This window comes from Chiroxiphia lanceolata, chromosome 4 (genome assembly GCF_009829145.1).
Source record: "Chiroxiphia lanceolata isolate bChiLan1 chromosome 4, bChiLan1.pri, whole genome shotgun sequence".
Taxonomy (NCBI): Eukaryota; Metazoa; Chordata; class Aves; order Passeriformes; family Pipridae; genus Chiroxiphia; species Chiroxiphia lanceolata.
The window spans coordinates 50,071,264-50,093,033 of NC_045640.1; the positions used below are offsets into that span (position 1 = coordinate 50,071,264).

At 36.1% G+C, this 21,770-nt stretch overlaps 1 protein-coding gene across 5 annotated transcripts in view; it reads left to right on the forward strand.

Moving 5' to 3' along the window:
• TBCK (TBC1 domain containing kinase) overlaps window positions 1-21,770 on the forward strand; it is a 98,246-nt gene that overhangs the window by 15,996 nt on the left and 60,480 nt on the right. For all 5 annotated transcript variants that reach the window (XM_032686263.1, XM_032686265.1, XM_032686266.1 and 2 more), the window contains 9 exons: window positions 11,460-11,574; window positions 13,077-13,150; window positions 14,211-14,352; window positions 14,866-14,926; window positions 16,221-16,282; window positions 16,889-16,950; window positions 17,660-17,808; window positions 18,770-18,908; window positions 20,319-20,418. In XM_032686263.1, the coding sequence (XP_032542154.1) occupies window positions 11,460-11,574; window positions 13,077-13,150; window positions 14,211-14,352; window positions 14,866-14,926; window positions 16,221-16,282; window positions 16,889-16,950; window positions 17,660-17,808; window positions 18,770-18,908; window positions 20,319-20,418 (904 nt within the window). The remainder of the gene's footprint in view (window positions 1-11,459; window positions 11,575-13,076; window positions 13,151-14,210; window positions 14,353-14,865; window positions 14,927-16,220; window positions 16,283-16,888; window positions 16,951-17,659; window positions 17,809-18,769; window positions 18,909-20,318; window positions 20,419-21,770) is intronic.

The window sequence follows — 21,770 nt, forward strand, 5'->3', positions numbered from 1 at the left end:
AGAGTTCTGAGTTCAGTTCATACTGCCACACAGCTGCAACAATGTTAACTGCATTAATAACTACACTTCATTCTCAGCTTTTCTTTTAAAACTTTTCATTGATCAGGTTATTAATGAGGTTTTATTTTCTAGTGATTCTGAAACCTCATTTTTCTTCTGCTCTTGTAAACAGATCTTGTAAGATCATAAGCAATTGGTACAAGTCAGTTTCAGCTGTTTTGCTGTTGTGGCATTTACAAAAATAATAATACACTTTCCTTGCTTTTCTTTATAGGGAAAAAAACATTTAGCATTGTGAAACCAATGTTACAGTCTTCTGTATTTTGTGCATAGCATGTTCTTGAAAGGAGAGAAGCTAATATGCAATTGGCTTAAGGAAAAAATATGGATTAATTTTTTTATAAGAATTACTTTTGTGGATATTCCCCAATTCATTTTCAATGCATACATTTGTTATAAAACCAAGAACTATATACTATAGGAATGAAAGCCTCTGTTGAAAGACTCAACCAAAAGCGCTGTTTACAAATAAAATATGTATAGCTTTTCCCTGTTGTGAAAAATGTAGCTTTAAGCAAAAACTTTTTAGGAAGCTTCTTCTTAGTAATGATATATCAAATTTCTCTGCTTGCAGTAGAAGTTGAAGTATGTCAAGACATCTAATCTTGTAATGGCATGGTTGCAGAGTTTTTCCTAAGAGCAAGTGTAGATTATGGCCCACTCCCCATCAAAATTAAAACTTCAAAATGCTGCTGCTCTGGTGATTGTTTCTGAAGAAGTATTGCTATGACACTGATCTTTGTAGCAGATAATCCTCAGCTTTGCTAAAATCATGGTTGTCTTTATAAAGTAGATATAAGGTTACACCTTCCAGTTTATGAGGCTTGTGTTCTGTCTGGATAAAGACAGCAGTGACAAGAGGAAATCCTTCTGTCATCCTGTTGAGCTAAGCCAGTTTGGGTTGAAAAGAGGCTACTTTAGTATCTGAAAATAATGTACCTTGAGCATATGAACATTTGTTTTATGAAGAAGTGCTTCAAACATAGACTGTAAGGTGGCCCACTGTTTTTTCATGTATATATGGCTGTGCATTACAAAAATGTTTTCCTTCTGGCCTTGGTGTGTGGAAGAAAGCTGCACTAAGTTAACTCTAGCATAGTTAGGAAGTTTTGTTAATATTCTCCCAGCCCACTTCCCTTTTTTCCTGGCAAAGACCATGCTAGAAAACTCTGTGCAACTCTTTCTTAATGGGAAGGGGCAGAAAAGCAGTGATGAAATTAATAAACGGTATCCTGTTAGCAAACTTTTGAAAAACAATAATTTGGAGTGGCTAATGCAAAGACTATTGACTTGCTGACTTGACAGAATTGCTGCTGAACAAGCATATGGCAATGTCTGTCTTAAGGGTAGTATTTAAAGCTTTGAATAACTTTTGGATGTTTATTGGGTGCATTAATGGCACAGGATGGACAGTTTTGGTTAATTACTGTAACTTTTGATAACTCTGTAGGTTCCATTAGAAATTAATGCCTGGACATCGAATAACAATTTATTAAATAATACAATAAATAATATTATACAGACAAACAATTGGTTTTAACCCACAAAACCCAAATGTATAACCCAGCACCCTGGGGCACGAACAGAGTGGTGTTCATTGGGCCCCCTGAGTCCAAAGTAAAAGGAGAGGGGAAAAAACCTGTTGGTGAGAGTGCTGTTGCAGTCTGGTCAAGAGTGGTGGTTGCAGTGTGGTTGAAAAGTGGTGGTCTCAGTCTGTTTGAGAGTGGTTGTCACAGTTCTTCTCTGGATCCCTCAAGTGGTTAAAAAAGTCCCAAGACTCCAAGATTATATATATCCTCCAGTTCAGGCAGGAATGCCCAGTACCTCCCTCAGGGCAGGGAGTTCCACAATGGGTGTGAGGACAGGGGGCACCCTCCTATCTCACAAGTTTCTTAACACCCAGTTTATAGCCTGAGGAGTCAGGTTGCTCTGGGCAGAGGGTGTAAATGGTCTATTGATAACAGTTTCTGGGAAATGGCATGGAAGGCTATAGAATACACAGTTTTGGGTTACACCCATACAGTGTAACAGTGTAATCTTTACTTTGCTGGTGTAAAAATAATACCAAAACAAGAAGAATAATTCTTGGTCTCCATCTTTTCCTATTTACGTTCCTCAGAGGTTTTCTTGAAGGAAAGGGAAATAGATTTCCTCAACTTCAGCTTTCCTACATTACAAAAATCCCAAATCTGTCAAGTCGTGCATCAGCAAAATTTCTCATCCATGTGGTGCTACAATGAGCTGGGTGAAGAGTAGCTGGCTGAGAAATAATGAAAATGTTTTGTGGAGCACCTTGCTTTGGTGCTTGATACACACTTTCAGAAGTCTCTATAACCACCTTTTATACTGCCCTATATGTTGAAAGGATGCGCTATCCCTAGTGAATTACAGGGGTCACATGGACTTTGAAATGTATGGTATTCTTCCTCTGAACTTTATTTTTCTGCAAAGTCAGTGTTGCCAACTCTTGCCAATGTATTGTAACTATAATTTTCTGGTTTGTAAAATGATAGCTTAGTACAGTTTTTCACTTAGATGTAATTACTTCAGAATATTTTCTTCATTTTGGAAAGAAAAATTTTACCAGTGTAGCTGTAACCATGAGCTTTTGTAATCCTTCGCATGTCTTCCTCGTAGTAGTAGGACTATTCTTTTTGAAGTAAGCCTCATGACTGTGTGGACCTGCTGGCTTCTCTCTATTATTTATTTATTAGTCATTCTGAATCAAGCATCTGCCTTTTCTAATGGTTCCCACTGTATGAAGTTGTTGGGTTTATTTTCATAACAAAGGTTATGATGAAAAATCCAAACCTCTGATTTTGTTTTACCCTCAACTCTCCAAACTGAGATGTGATCTTTGCTAAATCTATTACTTTTTTGGTCGTATATTTTCTATTTAAACATGTAATATTGGGTGTTTAAGTTTGAAAAGATTGTATGTAAGGATTGTGATAGGGCAGGATTTGGGAAGCAAGCAAGGTTTGCTTGCTACAAAAGTCACTTGTGGAATTCTCATAAACTTAGGTGTCTTTAAAAACATAGAGTCTGAGCCAGATGCTGATCTATAGTTACCAGCTGGCATTTTGGGATACAAATGGCAATTGTTTTTCAGATACATCTTTTACTTTAACATGGAGGAACATAAGGAAATCGGCACTGCCTTCTGTGTGACCATTCATCACATCTTTAGAAGTCACTTTTCCTTCAATGATTGAGTGGTTTAAGACTCTGGTAATACTACTACTTGTACCATTTACTGCATAGTAAACGTTTCATGTCTAGGGCTCTATGCTTTAGAGATACCCTATGCCTAGAAGTTTAGATGCTTGTGCATTCACATACAAAGGAATGATGGTCCTTGCCTAGAACATGGAATTTGATGCCTGGTTTGGAACTGACTTAACGAAACACCCCCAAGCAACTGAAGATCTGATTTAGTGCCTTTTATGGTAAAGGAAGAGTATCCTAGCTGCAGTTAATTCCCTTATCTCCTTTTTATATGTTATCTGATTGTTTTCCTGGGTCTGTCAGACTGAGATAGACTTTGTATGCATTTGTTCAGATGGAGTCCAAAAGAGAACAAAATAAAGATTTTTTTGGAGATCTGACTTCAACTGATCTTAATTATACTCCTACATTTTATGAGTTGACTCCTTTTGGAGAAGGAGAGAAGAATGTGAGATGTGTTGTTTGCTTCAATGTAATGTTGGCAATGTGAAGTGTGGAAAAACATGTATATAATGCTATGGAAGTTAAGTTCTTTATTGTATATTTTGAGGTCGTTGTCTTGTTTTTTCTTTCATTAGGTCTTGTTCTCCTGTTGTCACCTGTGCCTCTGTTTCTATTGTGTTACTTATATCAGAATGTATAGTCAGTGAGAAGAATGCAGAGTCTCTGATCTGAATTTAAATGAGGGCTACTTTGCCTAATCTTTAGTGATTGAAATTTTGTTGATTTCATTGCACGTTTTGGTCCAATAAAGTATTCCTATTATATCTTTTACATATGAGCCAACTGAGCCTAAAATGCAAAAAAAAGACTTTTTTTTTAGAAGTTAATCAGGGGCAAGATTGAAAACTGGGAATATGGATGTGTCTTTCCTGTTCTGTGCATTAAACCAGATGGCACCAGAGGTTTCATTAAAATTGTGCTTTATAAGGTGTGCTTGCTTTTCAAAAGGACTTTGTTCATTTGCTCCCCCATCTTTTTGGATGAATGCTGGATGTCCTAAAGGAATTCAAGGTGCAATGTATGAATTCTTTTGTTTTATGAGGAGCAGATACACTTAAATCATTCAGAGTGATAATGATCTGAAAAGTCACCTGTCTTTGTGTTCAATCTGCTCCATATATGAAGTTGTTCTTTATCTGTGCCTTTATGCGTTGTTTTATGGACTTTTTTATCGTACATTACAAGTTGAGACCTTCATAAAAACATAACATCATCCGTGTTGCTTTTAAAGTCATGCTTGCAACTTAGAATTTTAAAAAAGGAATGAAAGGACTTTGAGTTTCCTCAGATGACCAATATGAACTTGTTGAAGATATCCTGTGTGAAATAACTCTGTGCATGAGTTAGAGACTTCCCGAGGACTCTGTCTATAAAATTCTTTTTTTTTTTGATTTGTTCTCTGCTTGTTGCATTCCCTTCCAGTTCATTTCATTTTGATAATGTGAATGCATTTCCAAGTAAATTGGCAGTGTTTACAATCTGAGTCCCTAGTGCCATTTTTTAATCAAACACATAATAAAGTGCTAAATAAACCATTCCCACCTGCATCAAACTCTTTATGTTCTATATAGGGTATTTTGTAATTTATTTACCCAGGAAGACCCAATTTATCTGCACATCTGGTTTTCAACCCAGTTCTGCTTTTTATCCAGTTTTCCAGCTGGTTGATTGAGGCATAAGGAGGTCAGATGGCTTTCTTGAGGTCAGGGTAGTGATTGTCTCAGCTGGGATTATACCCAAACTTTATCCATTGCTGTAACCACTTGGCCACACCACTCCTAACCAGTCTATCCACATTGTTGGCAGTAATGGAACTAACTGCAAATGTCATTTTCTTTGTTTTATAGTTTTGCTTGTATTGAAATATTGTCACTTTTATTAGTTCAGAAACATTACATCTGTTAACAACCTGGTTCCCTTCTACTTTGAACAGACAATTTTTTGTGATGAATCTCCTTCCTGAATTCCAAATGGGTGTTTGTTTCGTGAGTTCTGGGGTAGTGATTGATGATATTGCTGGTTTGTGTTGCTCTGGTGTGCTTCCTCAGGGCAGACCCTGTCTGACACTTCTCTTTGGAAGAGGAACCCATGTTTTTGCTCCTGTGTATCAATGCCATAAGCTTCATAAGACTCCTGGTTCCTGAGATTCAATTCCTCTAGAGTTTAATTGTTTATAGCAATATTACAATGTTAGAACAAGATGCACAGAGTTGATAAAGGACTTACTGAAGCATGCACTTCTCTGTATGTACCCATGGATTGTGAGTTTGAGGAAAGAGGAACTCAGAAATATGGTATCATCAGCATAATCTTATCCCATTTAGTCTTGCTCTGTCTTCCTGAGAGAGGTCAAAATAGTTGTGGTTCCAGTTTTTATTATCAATTTCGTCTTTCCTTGAGTGACCATTCCATTGAAGAAGCATGACTTAGTACTAATCCACATAGGCGTCTCTAGTACATACAAAAATTACAGGACACTGTACAGTTAAGTAGATAATGAGTCTTGCTTTCTGATACCAGTCCTGTGTTGTTTTTGAATTCCAGTGGGGTCTCTGTTCACTTCACTAGATGAAACACTGTTATGGAAAATAGTCCATTAATTGCTGATTGCGCTGTCAGTACTTTCCAGGCACAGCTTTCTTCCTTCTACGAGATGGATTAGGCACTCCACGTTGACTGATACAACATGATAGCATAAAAGGAAATGAAATTTACAACTGCCCCTAACCACTTAAAAATACCACAGATGTGTTTGTAACAGCCAGAAATTTCTCCTTTCCCCATGATTTTGCTTCTGCCTCGACTTTGCTTCCAAGCCCCAGTGATTTTTGCTCCTGTTCTGTTATCCAGGTGCATCAGTGTGTTCTGATTTAACTGGTGCTTGTAACACCAAGATCATGGGTTTGATCTCTGTATGGGCCATTCACTTAAGAGTTGGACTTGATGATCCTTGTGGATTCCTTCCAACTCAGAATGCGATTCTGTTTTCAAGCTACATCTGCCTTGGTCACAGTCATCAAGAGGATAGATGGCGTAGTCTAGGAGAAGGTAGGACTGGAGACAGTAAGCAAGCAGAAAGATCTTTTGAGATACCCAAATACTCTCATATTAAACTATTTTATTGCAGCACTGAGAAAGGATGGAGAAGATGTATTTCCAGTTAATGCTGTGAATGCACTTCTCTTAAGACAATGAATAGAGTGAATTTGTGTGCCAATTGGCATTGATTTTCTTTTAAACTGGAGGAAAAGAAACTTGTGTGAACTTGTAACTTCCACGATACTGATATGAATGCTGCAAATTTATCTCTTATTTTCATTGTTTCTTTTCTCACATTGGAATTCTTTTAATCAAACAGTTTAATAGGCCAAGCCTCCTGACCCCACCCAACTGTATGATCTACAATCCTCTTGTTCTTAAGCATTCAAGATGTTGTGCATCAAGTAGTTTTCCCTTCAGCATTCTGTGGTGTATGTAGGGACTACTCTGCTGCTAGCTGTCAAATGCATTTTTCCGAAATTGCTTTTCCTGCTCTGGAGTTAAGCAATGATAAAATAGCGAGGAGATTTTACCAACAGAATACTTGATAGCTGTGGATTTGCACTGCAACTAGTAGGTGATATTATTAGACATAATGCTTAGGTGGCAAACTTTTTTCATCCAGAAGTGAGCTTGAATTAAAGAGTTTGGAAGCCAGAAAATATCAAGGAACGTTTCATATATGCTTTCTTCTGTATTCCCTGTCTCCTAGACATCCACCTACTTTTTTTTTTTTTTAAAAAAAGGATAGTGGTCTCATATAATTTTTTGTCTGAGCTAGTATGACCATTTCTAGAATTTGGAAGTTTTTTTATTTCTGAATGTTTCCAACCTTTTCTATTTGATGTGGTGTTTATGTTGATCTATGGTATGGGCAATTCTCTGTTTTTTCCGAGGTACTGCTCAGTCACTACTGGGTGAATATGATCACTTTTAGCTCTCCAATCCCCTGATTAATTTCAGGGCTTATTGTCTTCACTTCATTCCTGATAAATCCCTCTTTCCTAACTTCTCTGTTTATTCGTATCTGATCCTTTTGAGAAAGGTAAGACTCTTGGTATGCCAACTTCTTCTAGTACTTTTCCCTTCTAGTACTCCTCCCTTTCACCCTAGCCCAGAAGCTGTCCTCAGTCAGATGAAAGAATGTCCTGGGTGCACTGAAAAGAATCTTTGCTTCCCCCCTCATCCTGCCCTGTCTGAATCCAAGAAGTGACAACAGTGTCATAAGCAATCAGATTATTTCATATGTGGGTTTGCAGAACCACAAGAGGTTGAAACTCTGCTAAAACATCTGTTTCCTGACAGGTTACGTTTATTATTCCTGAAGTAAACTTCCAGAAAATGACTTTGTGTCCTTAACAGTAAGAATTCAACAGACTGGAGATCAGGCTGACTGCTAAGTGGAAAAGTTGATGGTTTTTGTGAAGGCACAGTACAGCCACCTGTGTACTATTACATTGTGGAAATTAGTATTACGTTTGTCTGGTATCATTTTGGTATGACAAATTCTGGAGGTAATAAAACAATCCTCATTTTTGTGGCTTTTTAAGTTGACTTCCCTTCTCTCTCCACCCACAAATGCCATGCATATGCTACTCTTAAGCATGCTTGGTTTTGTACTGTTGGCTGAACTTGCTTGTATCGGCTTGTAGAGATTTTTTTTTTCCCCCCTCATACTTACAGGACGAATTTCTGAGGGAGGAATTCAGTTATCCTTTGTGCGTCCTTTTCTATGGTTTTATACTTTCAAGTTATAGCCCCAAACATGGTATTGGTTTTAATCCTTATATTGTTTTAAGTCTTGATTTCTAGTACGAAGGATCACAAAATGGCCCCTCTTCATGGCGATGTTTCTTCTTCTCCAAACGAGGAAAAAAGCAGGCAATGATTAAATCCAAGCAGTTTAATTTTATATCAGTGTACAGTCTTTTCATTTTCAAAAGCCTAGCCAAGTAGGCTACAGCTGAGTAGATTTTTTTGGTATCCAGACTGAGGATTAAAATGAAGCTGACTCCTTGAACATTTGCTGGTAGTTGTAGCAAGATCATGCCTTGTCTTGTCTGTGAAGTGTTCCTTTTGCAGAGAACCTGCTGTTTCTTCTCTTGCTCATCTTGGTGGAGAGGAAAATAACCTTAAACCAAGTTTGTTAGGGGAGCTAGGAAACTGCAGTGCATCTCACAGTTACATGCTTTTACTTATTGCCTCCTGCTATATTGCTTTGAGCAGTGGAATGATTTCCTTCACCATAAAATGTAAAGTCACAACTGTGATCATCAGCTGCTGAGATGAAGAGGGTATTTCATGCCACACAACTGTTGTCATGGCTCCCATTAGGTCAGTGGTTGGTGTCAAATCTGCCACGCTTGCATGTGGCTGCCTCTTCTCCTGTGTTGTTTCTAGTGCTTTTGCTGTAGGTTTTCCCTCTACCTCCTATTAAAGGAGGGTAGTGAAACCTCTGCAGTTCCAGAGACCCAAAGAGCTAAAACACTGCCCTAGATCTGTCATAGTTCAGCACTAGCTAGTCAATGGAAAACAGGCTTCCAGATAATCAGGGAAAAAGTTTCTGAATCTGCTCAAAGCTCACCAGGATTTTACGCGTCCTCCTCTTTTAGGACTGTTTTCTTTTTCTGTTTACATTTTGGGGTTTTTTAAATGTCAACTCAAGCTGAAGCCTGAAAGCAGCTTCATGAGTGCACCTTCTCCACTTGCAGAACGCCGTTGCAAGGCTTGTGGTGTTGACAGTGGCTGTACCTGAGACCCACTGAAGGAAGGAGAGAGCCTTGGTACTCACCTGCAGCAAGGCTGGGAAACATTTGCTGAACTTGGCCTTGGGGAGTTTAAAGGAGAGAGATCTCTTGTTATTGCTAACAGCAACAAGTTGTTAGACCCTTTGCAATTAAGTGAAAATCTCATGTGTAATAACCACACAGTGTGTTTTCCCAAGTAAATAAGAACTACATATGTGCAGCACTATGAATAGCTTGTTATACAGAGTTCCTTGTCTCCTGGGGAGGTGATGTGTGTGCTGAAGGACAAGGGTTAGGTACTTGGCTGAACACTTCTGCCCAGCAGGGTGGCATCAAGAGTTTAAGAGCACTGATAATTATATGCAGTGAAAAGTAATAATAATTTATGTGTTTGTGATTGTTGTAATGGCGTTGAAGGGTTTATCTTAAAGAGCAAAGAATCCCAAAGCAGTATTTTCACGTATTTGTCCGTGTTCTGGTTTTGTATGAATTGCAGAGGATGAAGAATAAATGGGTGGCTGAGGCCCCCTGGCGCAAGCAGAACACACTACACTCCTCAGGCAAACGACCCCAAATTGCACTTTGTATTTACTTTTATTTTTTTTAATGTGTTATATTTATTTTTATTTTTTAATACAAAGAAACACTTTCTAGGCTAAAATATCTCATGATGTAATAATTTTTATATGCAATTGTTTCTTTACTGGAAACATGAATACTCTTTTTATTTATTTTTCATGTCTTGTTTTGCAAAGCTGTGCAAAAAATGAGAAAGGGGACTCTATTTGCAACAATTATCATTAATATTTGCATTACAAGCAAAAAAATATACAAGGAAACTGAAAACTTTTAAGGTACTTTTTTTTACCACAGTTATATCTCTACCCAAGAATGACTGAGAGAAAAAACTACACAGCTAATGGTGTCTGATGCTGTGGTATAGTATTTAGCTTGGGGGTGGGAGGAATGGGGGAAAAGAAGTGCTAGTGAAGAAGGAGAAAGATTGTTGTGGGGTGTTGTTTTGGTTTTGTGGTTATTAGCCATGAGGTTTTGGTCAAATCACTAAGACCTCAAGAATCATTTTCAAATGCTGTGATCTAAGATACAGTAGTGTGGACAGATGTTAGATTAGATTCCCTTTGTCCTTAAAATATAGCTTAAAAGTGTATATTCACAACTAGTGTAAATTAGTACAGAGTTCTTCTAGGAAAAAGATTATCGTCTAGAGAATAGCTCCATGTAGGGTAACTTAGTTGTGTCTCTTTTCAATATTTCTGTGTTGCACTAGTCTCAGAATTTCTTGGAAGTGTGACTTTTGTCAAAATCTAGATATTTTCTCTTGGAACAAAGTTTTGTCATTCCATTGGGTATGAATGGCAGCTAATGAAGGTGTATAAATTAATTAATTTGGATGTTTAATCAGCTAGTTGGTTTGTCACTCTAAGTAGTCTATAATGCTCCTCCTCATCTTGCTGTTGCACAAATTTTTAATAAGCAAGAGAAGGTGATGACATCCTCTAGAATGCTATTATATGTTACTCCTTAACAATGAAATAAAAAAAATAGAATGTAAAACTAGGACTTTATAAGTAGATATGCTTTGCTTTTTGGACATTTTATAAACCAGTGCCTTCAGAGAAAAAGTTGCCAAACAGACCTGAAATGTCTGAGGGGGAGTGGGCAGAATGAGGAGAGTGAAAAATTAAAGGGAATCTCTCTGGATGATATGAGATCTGTGGCTTTTGTTCTTATTTTGGGTATGCTTGGGAAGCCTGTTACCCATGGTCTCTGTATAAATTTCTGATCACTTGTTCACAGAAACTCCTCTTTAAGTCTGTCAGTTCTTACAGTAGATAATAACTTTTGTTAAAATACATAGTTATGTCAAAATGTTCTGGGTGGTAAACCTCATTGTTTCTTTCCAAAGATGATGAGGTTGATACTTCCAATGTTGTAAAACAATATGTGCTGAAAATGAAGTTTTCTTACCTTTCTTTTGTTTCTTATTTCACATTTGGAGGTGACTGAAGGCTGTAGGAGTGATCTAGGCAGGCCTCTATTTTCTAAATAAGTTCCAGTTAACATCTGAGTTTCAAAACCTTATTAGATGAGGTATTGAATCATAGTTTCTATCACAGAGAGTATTTTCTACTTTGGCATCATTTTCTGCTGTTCTTAAGGACCAGTTCAGGATGAATCAAACCCCTAGATTTTGGGGGGTTGTGTATAGCACTGAACATATCCTACTACATTCAATAGTGATCCCTTAAACTGTTCTGGAATTGTAAATGTCTCACTTGTGTTTGGAATAGTTGTGGAAAACTATATTTTCACAGATGGAACATTCACTTTAACATGTTGTTGATTTTGTGCCTTTTTCAGTTCTTCAAGGATCTTATGCATAGCATATGAGGTTTTGCAAGGTTTGCAGTATATGAATAAACATGGAATGGTCCACCGAGCACTCTCACCTTGCAACATTCTTTTGGATCGAAAGGTACAGCTACACGAATAAATTGATGGCTTTGTTTGCTAATAACAAGTAGCATTCTATGTTGTATATGGAGACTAGGCAGTCACATATCTACTGATGGGGAGAATAAAACCTCTGTATCTGAAAAGGTGTTGGTTTTGTTTATTTGTTTTTAAACTATGGTTTTCCTCTATTTCTGAAATTTCAAATGAATTTCAGAACTTATTTTTCTATTTTCACATTTTCCTTTATCACAAACCACATTTTTTTTCCTCCCTTTTTTTCTGAAAATGATGACTTAAGTCTATTTGTCATCACTGTAATTAGTTACAAGACCTTCCTGGCTGTTTGAGTAGGAAAATACTTCCTGTGGCTATTTCGATGTTAATAGTGTTTCATGGTGATATGATAGTTGACTTTTAAGATGTTAACATATTTCTTTGTTCGTGCTAAATTATTCAAACTTCAGTATTTCTCAATTCTGTTAAACTATTGAGTTGGCAGTGTGGAATACCGGTTTTGCTCGTAAGAGTTCAGAGAAATTAATAGCTACTGTTTTACTCAGAGCAGCTGCTTCATTTGAACAGACAGCTAAAGAGCTTAACCTTTCTGCATAACCCCTCTCTCCTTCCCCTTCTTGCTCAGTTTAGATAGAATAACTAGATCCTCCCCTTGAAGGCAGAAAGAGAAGAGAGGACAAAGGAAATAAGAAACATGTATTTTTTTTATATGCTTGTAAACAAATGAAAATCATAATAATGCTCTAACATGCAAAAGCACTCTAGGATTTTAAGATATTCCTAAAATCAGTAAAAGAACAAAAGAGGGCCATGAGACCATAAACTTCTAAGCTCTCCCCTGCCCTTTGAGTAGCCTTCTCTGTTGCACCATGTGGAGGCTGGCTGAGTGTAATTCAAAATCCAGCAATAAATAAGACCTCGGTTTAACTTCTATGCCAATTTTTTGTTGTTTTGATGTTTACTTTCTGCCTCCACAAATAAAATCAAGCACCTAAAAAAGACTTTTTTTTAAATAGGACTTGATAGAGGTAGGGAGAGCAAGATAGTAATGAGTTGATGGAGGGACTGGACAAGCACAAGCAAGATTGGTTAAATGGAAGAGGCGAGGCAATAATGGTCATGTTTAGGAAGTTCTAGGAGTCAAACAGGATTTTAAACAGTTTACAAACAGGAAAAATGTTCAGTAGAATATTTAAGCCCTTTTGATTTACTGAAGCTATACTGTAACTTAGAAAGGTCTGATGTTCTTGTGTGTGTTCAGAACAAAATGATTACTTAATGCTCTTGGGAAGTAAAAAGCCTTAGAAATAAGGACCTTTGTAACTTGCAGTGAACTTTTGCATAACAGATGATGCAGAAATATGACAGTGACTTTTTCTAGAAATCTGTCCTCTGACAGCTAGTGCAAGTTGAAATCATTTTTGATCTTTTTTTCTTTTAACAAAAATGCAGATTCTTGCAATGTCAGATTCTGCTGCTCTTGATAATTTATTTTTTCCTTTTCAGGGACATGTGAAGTTGGCTAAATTTGGACTCTACCATATGACAGCTCAAGGTGTTGATGTTGATTTTCCTATAGGGTAAGAATGTAGTTACACAATAACAATATATCAGTTATATTTTTTCAGGAAATATATTTTGAGCAATCATCTTTAAAAATGTGCTTTATGCGCAGGTTATAGTTTGTTATTTTAATGTATATTGTTGCATACACCCCTTACACAGAAGCTTCTGATAATGTCATTTAAGAGGTGAAATGGATGGAAGACAGATAATGGGTACTATGCAAGCATCTTGCTGTAGCTATTTGTTGTCAGTCCCTGCTGCCTGGATTTGCCTTCAAATGCTAGTAGTTCCCCGTGACCTGGATTCCTAATTTCAAATTTAGGTAAATGCACAATCAATGCTTCATTATTGTACAGCACTGTAGGTTTTTTTGTCTCATTTATCATTTTGTGATTTATTTTCAAGTGATCCTACCATCTGACCAAAATGGCATGCTTTATTGCAGTGGGGTTTTTGCCACTTTTTGGTTTTTTGAGGTGTCATGTTGTTTGCAATTGAAATACTGAGCTGATTCCTAAAGACGGGGCCAAAAAAAGCAGTGGTGTTTCCTTTCAAAACACGATTTCAAATTCTTTTTAAGTATTGTAATGAATTGTTGACAGAAAAAAAAAGTGATAGTATTATTTTAAAATTATCTAGCAGGTGAAATATGTCCTCAACACCTTTTGTTACTTTTTTTGCAAGTTCAGATGTTATTTAGTGGGAACACTATTGATGAAGAATACTACCACTACAGCCAAATACGAGTCTAAGATAGACTAACTTAAAACACTAATGCTGAAACTCAATGTGCATTTTCTCTGAGATATGTAGACATACTATTTTGAAAGCTGCCATTTCCTCTCACAAAAAGACTGAGCTGGTGATTGAGATTTGACCTTTTATGTAGTAAACACTATATATTTTGCAATTGGAGTGAAACTTTGCTGTAATGTGTAGATTTTGACTGAATAAAATAAAATTATCTGCTTTGTATTCTAGTTTCTCAAAATGCAAAATTGTTCTGATTATATAATGGAAAGGCACACTTTTTGGACAGACAGGATGTTACTTAATGTTGCTGCATCTTTCTAGGTACCCATCATATCTGGCACCTGAAGTAATTGCAGAGGGAATAGTCAAACCCAGTGATCATACTCAGTGTGAGAAGCCTCTGCCTTCTGGCCCTAAATCAGATCTGTGGTCTCTTGGTATAATATTATTTGAGCTTTGCATGGTATGTAAGAAGATAATTCTCTTGATTTTAACTCTTTGGGAATAGTTTAATTAACTTGATTGCTATTGAGTATGGGATTAATGACACTTTGCTCATCGCCCAAGCACAAATATCAGAATATGTTAGCGTTCCTACCTGGACAGTATTGGTGGTTGTTCTATAGTAGTAGGATGCATTTTGGTGTGTAGGATGCTTGGTATGAGTGTATTTCTTGGATGACTGTATGTGTTAACAATGAAGGATGGCTGCCTGTGGAGCCACAAGACCACAACTACCGAACTTCCAATTGTGAAATATTATCAGTGTTAAATTTTTTCTTTCTGATGGCATGAAACTATTTCTGCTATAGTGGGGTAAATAACATTTTTTGTTCTTACAGATACTTTTGATACATCTAAAATTCAGGTGTAGAAGCTTATTTCACTGTTGTTCTATATAGATGGGATACAATGTTATCTAAATATTTTCATGTAGTAGTATTCTACAGTTGATTTGACTTTGTTATTTGTTTAGGGGAGAAAATTATTTCAGAGTTTGGAAATAGCAGAAAGATTGAAATTTATACTTATGTTAGGTAAGTAGCACAAAATGAATTTTTCAAATTTCCAAGCAGTTCTACAATTAGAGTTTTACAGACTAATCAGCTTGTGTTGCTCAGACCTAAAGCAATTTACCTTTGTCATCTTTCATCTCCAGAATTAAATAGGCATTTGAAGCATTGTTGGTTTTCTAGGGAAAGTACAGAGGTGGGTGCCAGGAAAAATAACCTTGGAAAAGCTGAGAGTATGTTAACATAAGGGCAAACTATTAAAAAAAAAAAAAGCATGCTCAAGAATGGTGGTCATTTTCATCATTATTTGTTGTTTTGTTTCAGAAGGTTTCTGAAATAGGTTAGGAATTGTATGATGCTAAAGAAAACTGTCCCTGCACTAGCAGTGCTTGTTTAGTAACTGCCAAGTAGGGAGAAGCAGGACTCAAATAGGAAAACAGAAAAGAAAAGAGAGCTGAGAAGTGTTCTATTGGATCTGGGGTTGTTTCTGGCTTCACCTGCAAACTGTAAAACATTACTGTAGATGTGGCATTCTTGCTTAATGTAAATAAGTATGGAACTGGGACTGGTTTTGTGTGTTTTAAAACTTGATTTCTGGTGGGGTTTATGTATAACCATGGGGAATGGAAGGGCACAAATTTGCAATTTGAGGCTTTAACAGTAAGTTATTATCCAGAGCAAATAGTAATATTGTTAAAGTTAATTACTATCAGGAGAAACATCTTTTTCCTTCAGCAGTTAGTGCTTAGGGGCTGAAATTCTGCCTGGTTTGGAGCTTTGTTAACAAAGCTTCCTGAAGCATTTCTGTCCCCTTCAAGTTGAATTCAAGTTGTGAGTAACCTTTATCCGCTGCAAAACATTTAGGTCCTGACTTGGGAATTATTTACTCTATAATGTGATGAAAACAAGTTCTAAAATACCGCTAGTGTTATCTGTAAGTAGCAACAAAATGAAAAATTACTTCAAGATTCTATACAGGTACATTTAAGGGATTTTTTTTCATTTATAAGTGAAAAGATGATTTTAATTTATTTGACAGAGACTGACAATCTGGAGCTACTAAGCCTGCAAGAAGATTTTCACTGTTAGCTTAGAAGTGCTACTCAACTTTCCTTGGGCTTCAGTTTTCTGTCTGCATAGATGATAATAACTTTCCTTCCTGATTTTGATAGTTCACTTTCAAGTGGTGTGGCAATGTTAATAAAAAGTCAATATCAAGTGGTTTTTATTGGACTGGAGGTTTATCTGATATCCTGTTTAATTGGTATCACTTTTTTCCTAGTCTTTAACTTTTTATTGTTCTGTTTGTTTTTCAAAGGCTGTGTAGATGATATTGTAACTGTATTGGCTGAAGAACATGGTTGTCTTGATATTATTAAGGTCTGTGAACCTGGTTTACTCTTTCATGCTGTCTTATCTAGAATACTTTACTATTGTTTCATAATATTTCATGTTTATTTTTTTAACTTATTTGGTCACTTATTGTGTTGCAATATGATGAAAAATTTTGAAGTCTAAACTATTATCTAAGATCCTTTCAATAGCTAGTACTGGTAATATTCTTTCCTAAAGTTGCTGTCAGTCTCAGTAACTGTTCTCACCCACAAAAATAAGCACTAAATTTTAGTGTCTGCATATTTTCAGACATTATGTGAAAGAGTTCTGACTATTAGCAGAAGAAATTTCCCAAGTATTGCATTGTTTCAAGCTGGCTATAGAATATCTAAATTTAAAAATAAAAGTAAAAAGCTGCATACATTGCAAATTTCTCAGACTTTTTTCCCCAAATCAGATGTAGGATTGGGAGGTGAGAATAATTGATTCCCCAGCGTTTCAGTCTTACACAGCTAACCTCAAATGTGTAGGTGTGAGATTTTATTGCTCTTGTTGGAATAGCCTGTATGTTAAAAGTTAAGCATGAGCCAAGTGGCTTGCTGAATTAAGATAGTAATAAACAGACCTCTTCCACATTTTCTTACATTTCAGGACCATTCTGAAAATGTCATAGCTCTGCTGAAGAAATGCCTTACGTTCCAGCCTTCTAAGAGGCAAGTATTCAGTCCAAGGGCGTAGTACAACACGTGGGTTACTATGAAATTAGAAGAAATGTTGCTGAATCTTTTTTTTTTTTTTAAATATTGATGTTTGGGCTACATATAAGAAATGCTCGGTTTTGTTGCTTTTCAGTGTTTAAAGGGAAAGAATTAGGGAGGGGACACAGAAATCAGAGGTGCAAAACCTTGAGATTGAATATGAGAATTTTGGGGGAAAAATATTCAGGCATTTGTAGTTCTAAGTTCACAGCTTTTCCTGATTCTGTGTCTGGAAGTTGGTGGCGGTTGCCATAGCTCTATTGTAGCCAGAATAAGGGCTGCTTCAGATCTCTCCTTTCAAAGAAGTTTTTCATTATGTCAGTCCACTACAACTTCCTTCTGAAAATGGAAGTATGCTTTTGTTCTTTAATCAATCTTTTTTTCACATCCCTACTTTGAGCAACTGAAGGGGAATTAATAAAATAGTTCGTATTCACATTAAGTGAAGGTGGGATCTAAATTTGGGCTATAAACAGACTGCATGGTTTGTTTTGCTTCATGAATTGAAAAACATCAGTAGACAGTTCTGCTGTTAAGATTTCTGAAATCCAATATAATTTAAAATAACTTGCTAGTATTTTTTACTGAGGATATTTCTCACTGAAATATAACATTTTTGGAAGCACTTTGCTGTAAGTATTTTATTCTCTTTTCTTAATTCAAGGCCAACTCCAGAGGAATTGCTGCATGACAGTTTGTTCAGGGAGGTATCTTCTCTATATCCTCCCTTCCACAAACCTGCTGGTCTGTTCTCATCTTCTCCAAGGTGTGCTAATTTAACGCTTCCTGAAGACATAAGTCAATTATGTAAAGGTAAAAGCAGGTGGTGGGATAAATGTCACAGGAGGGGGAAGGAAAATAAGATGTTATTGCGTTTTCTCTCCAAAAGTTTATTCAAAGAAACTATGAAATGTTACAACACTACATTAATGAAATAAGTTGTTTGATGGGCAGAGGTATAGGCAGACATGTTTTGAGGGATGTATGCAAGTCAAAGGAGGACATCTTAATTTTGTGCTTCGACTTCAGGGAATAAATATTTAACATTAGTATTCAAGTCCAGGTTGCAATAGCAGTATCATCTTTTGCCTTTAGAGTTTGGACATGTGCATATACAAGGTAATTCTCTTCCACTAAATTCTGTTGTGGATCGATAATTGGATTCTGCTGGATCACAGCATCAGATGATTTTTTGAAGTATTGGAAAACAAAATCCTTGTGAAAGAGGTCACTTCCTAAGCTAAAAGATTATACTTCCAAGTTTTGAACTACAGTATGTTCAAAGTGTTACCACTCTCAAGTCCTCATTAACTTTTTCTACTGAACGTGGAGATGTTTAGAGAATCTCATTATACATTTTTTGGAGACAAATATTTTATAACCTATTACAGTGAGTATGGTAGGTGAAGGGAAGAGAGATTGTAGCTATTCAGTATGAATCACTTGATTCTTATTTTAAGTCTTAATGCTGTGTTGTATACAAAACAGTGGTTTGTTTTGTTTAAAAACACACAGAAAGCAAAAGTCCACACTTCAATGTATTTGTTTGAGTGTTTCAAGGCAAACTGTAGAAATATTTGCTCTTTTTTTGACTTCTTTCCTTAATTTCCTAAAGGGCACTTTCAAAGAGAAGGTCACTTTTCCTCAGATTTCACGTTAAGATTAAGACCTTTCAAGCATATTTTTTTTTCAACTATATGTGTTTAGAGTTGTAAGAAGAAATACAAACTACCTAAAAAGCTGTAATTTATTTTTATGTCATTTCTCGCAATAGATGAAGATAATGATTACTTAGCAGAAAGATCAATTGAAGAGGTTTATTATCTCTGGTGTTTGGCTGGAGGAGACTTGGAGAAAGAACTTGTCAACAAGGAAATAATTCGTTCAAAGCCACCTGTCTGCACACTTCCCAAGTAAGGATGGAGAAGCACTTTAAGGAAAAGGAGGATGGGTGGATGGAGAAGGCTAGTAATTTTGAGAGAACATATTTACTTTTAGCACCTGTATGTGTGCAAAATATTGAAAGTGGCATTCTTGAACAGCAGGAAATTGTCACTTCCCCTCTTACCCAACTTAAGGTATTATCTGAATGCCTTGTATCTGTCACCTACCTCATCTTCCTGTTGTTTTCTGAAATTTGAAAAGATGCAGGAAAAGTGCAGAATACTGAATTGGAAGTCCCTAAATTTTGTACACTTTCAAATCACATTAAGTTTTAGTAATAATGTCTCACTGTGATTCAATGGCATCTTTGTAATTGTAATTTAATTTAATATGTAGTGCAGCAAATTCTCACATTCTGAATTCCTTCTCATAGAACAGCAGTACTGAATGGTCAATCCAGTTATTCATCAGATTAGCTGATCAATTTTTTTAAAAATGCTTAGTTTTATGACTTATAAGTCTGTAAAAGCATTTTAGTCATTACTGCTTTTATCTTATTGCTACACATGTTGCAATTTTATGTAGTAATTCATATTTTAATCTTATTATCTGATCTTAATAAATATAATTATGTACCAATGTATATCAATTTAGTATTTTGCAGTTTAAACATGAAGTATGTGTACAGCCAAAATACAATATCTTTAAAAGAAAAAAAAGTGTGGAACTAGGTTTTAAGTGATATTTTAGTGTCAAAATGAGTGCGAGATTTTGAGGAATTGCGTATTTCTTTGCTCATAGGTAAACACAGGTGCTTTTGAATTATGAGGGACAAACATTATTCATCATTAAGGTGAAAGACTTGAAGATCAGGTGTTAATTTGAAAAAATGCAATCTAACTCCATCTTCTAAGTGATACTGGTAATGATATCTTAATTTCTGAAAATCAGTTTCATGTGGTCTGCTTTAAAAGTATCATAAAATAGAAAATTTCTGTATACTCTGTCTTGGATTCATTTGTATCCTTAGATGGACTTCAGCAGAAAAGGTCTGGGTCAGACTTATGCTCAGTTTTTTTTGTGATGGAAAATGGCTTTCATATGATAATATTTTATTTTTGGTTTTCACATTAAATAGCAGCTCTGATCAGTGACACATCAAGGAATAAAAGGGAGTATTAATCCCATATCTCGTTACTCTTCCTTTGCGTGCAAACTGAAGTTATAGAAAACCTGAAATGTGTTTTACAACAAAAGCTGTCTGAATAATTTAAGGTATTCCCTTGATAGCAGACTTCATGCTATGCAGAGTCAATACACTATACTCTAAGAGCTAATACTTTGTTTTAAAGAGGAAATTGCTTGATGTAAGAAATTTTTTTTCCTAGCTCAAGTCCTGTGTTATAAAATGACCTAATTTTTTTTTCTTCTTTTTGAAGCTTTTTATTAGAAGATGGTGAGAGCTTTGGGCAAGGACGAGATAGAAGTTCCCTCCTAGATGACACAACTGTGACTTTGTCTCTGTGCCAGCTCCAAAATGTAAGAGTAATATTGTGCACTTTTTCTTACAACCTCACTGCAGAAACATTTGTTTAAAGGGAATATGTAACAGGAGCTCCTGCTGCTGTTTCTGCAAACAGAAATGTTACTAATTCCAAGAGAACACTTCTTAGTGTCTGTGTCAGATTATGATTTATGCTATTAAACTGCTTTGTCTGCAAAAACTTACTAGGTTTGGTTTATCTTCTGTCCCTCCATCCCTTTCCTATATCCCTCACTTTCTTTTTTTTGTTACCTTCTTTGTCCTGGTGTAGTGCAAATAGTTCTCCAGTACCTGATATTCTCCACAATTGCTAAAGTGACTGGATAGTGAGTGTCTTCTTGTGTACTTTAATTGGTGTCTGTAGAAGGCTCACATTATCCAAAAGAAAGATCAACTCACTTCAGTTTCAGCTCCTTAAAAGCTTTATACTTAAAGTTGGATACCAAGTTTCCAGTAGTTAATTACTAATCTTTGGAATATGTAGCTATGAAACAGCAAGTTCAAAGGATCTCTTCAAAGCATTTTGCAGAAGTGCTGTCATGCAGTTTTTTTCCATCTTCAGTGGAAAAACATCAACATACGATATCATGACTTTGCTTGATGTAATGATGCATTACAAGATTTACTCCATATATCACTGAAATATTTTAATTGTTAATATGTCTTTGCACATGTTTATTGCTCTAGAATTAGGAATTTATGCTGCAATAGCAAATGCAATTCTGTCACAGTTAAAAAAAAACAACCCTTTCTGTATAATTACAGGGCTTAATACAGAAAGGAATGCAACCCCTGAAGTCTTGTTCTCTGCCACCTTAATTTTGGGGGCAGTGTGTCAAATATTGTGTAAATGTATTTCTTCAGTAAAACTTTACACACAAATGCATGAAGACAGACCGAAGAATTGGAATACTTTCTTCAGTTGGTTGATGGGGTTTGCATGGCAGGAGGGAGGTTAACAGTATGCAATAATTACTATAAAGTTGATGCACACTGCAGAAAGGTCAGCTTTTAAGGCTTTTTTTAAACTTTTTTATCTGAAATTTTGGATATTGCTGCCTACTTCTATAAATACAGCAGAAAATAAGTATATACTGAAATTTCATTCTGAGGACAATGCAAGCCTGAACCTTGCACTATTAGTTGAAATAAATTTTTGAACTTACACAGTTATTCAAACACCTTTTATAGAGCAGAGCATGATGCTTATAATCAAAAGAGGAGCAGTACCGAATGAACTGAGAATGAACTGTTCTGTCAGTCCCAGGAGGAACAGGCTGTGCAGTATGCCTTCAAGTTAAGGATGGAACTGCAAAACAGAGCACTGCAGGGAGCATGGTATTAAACA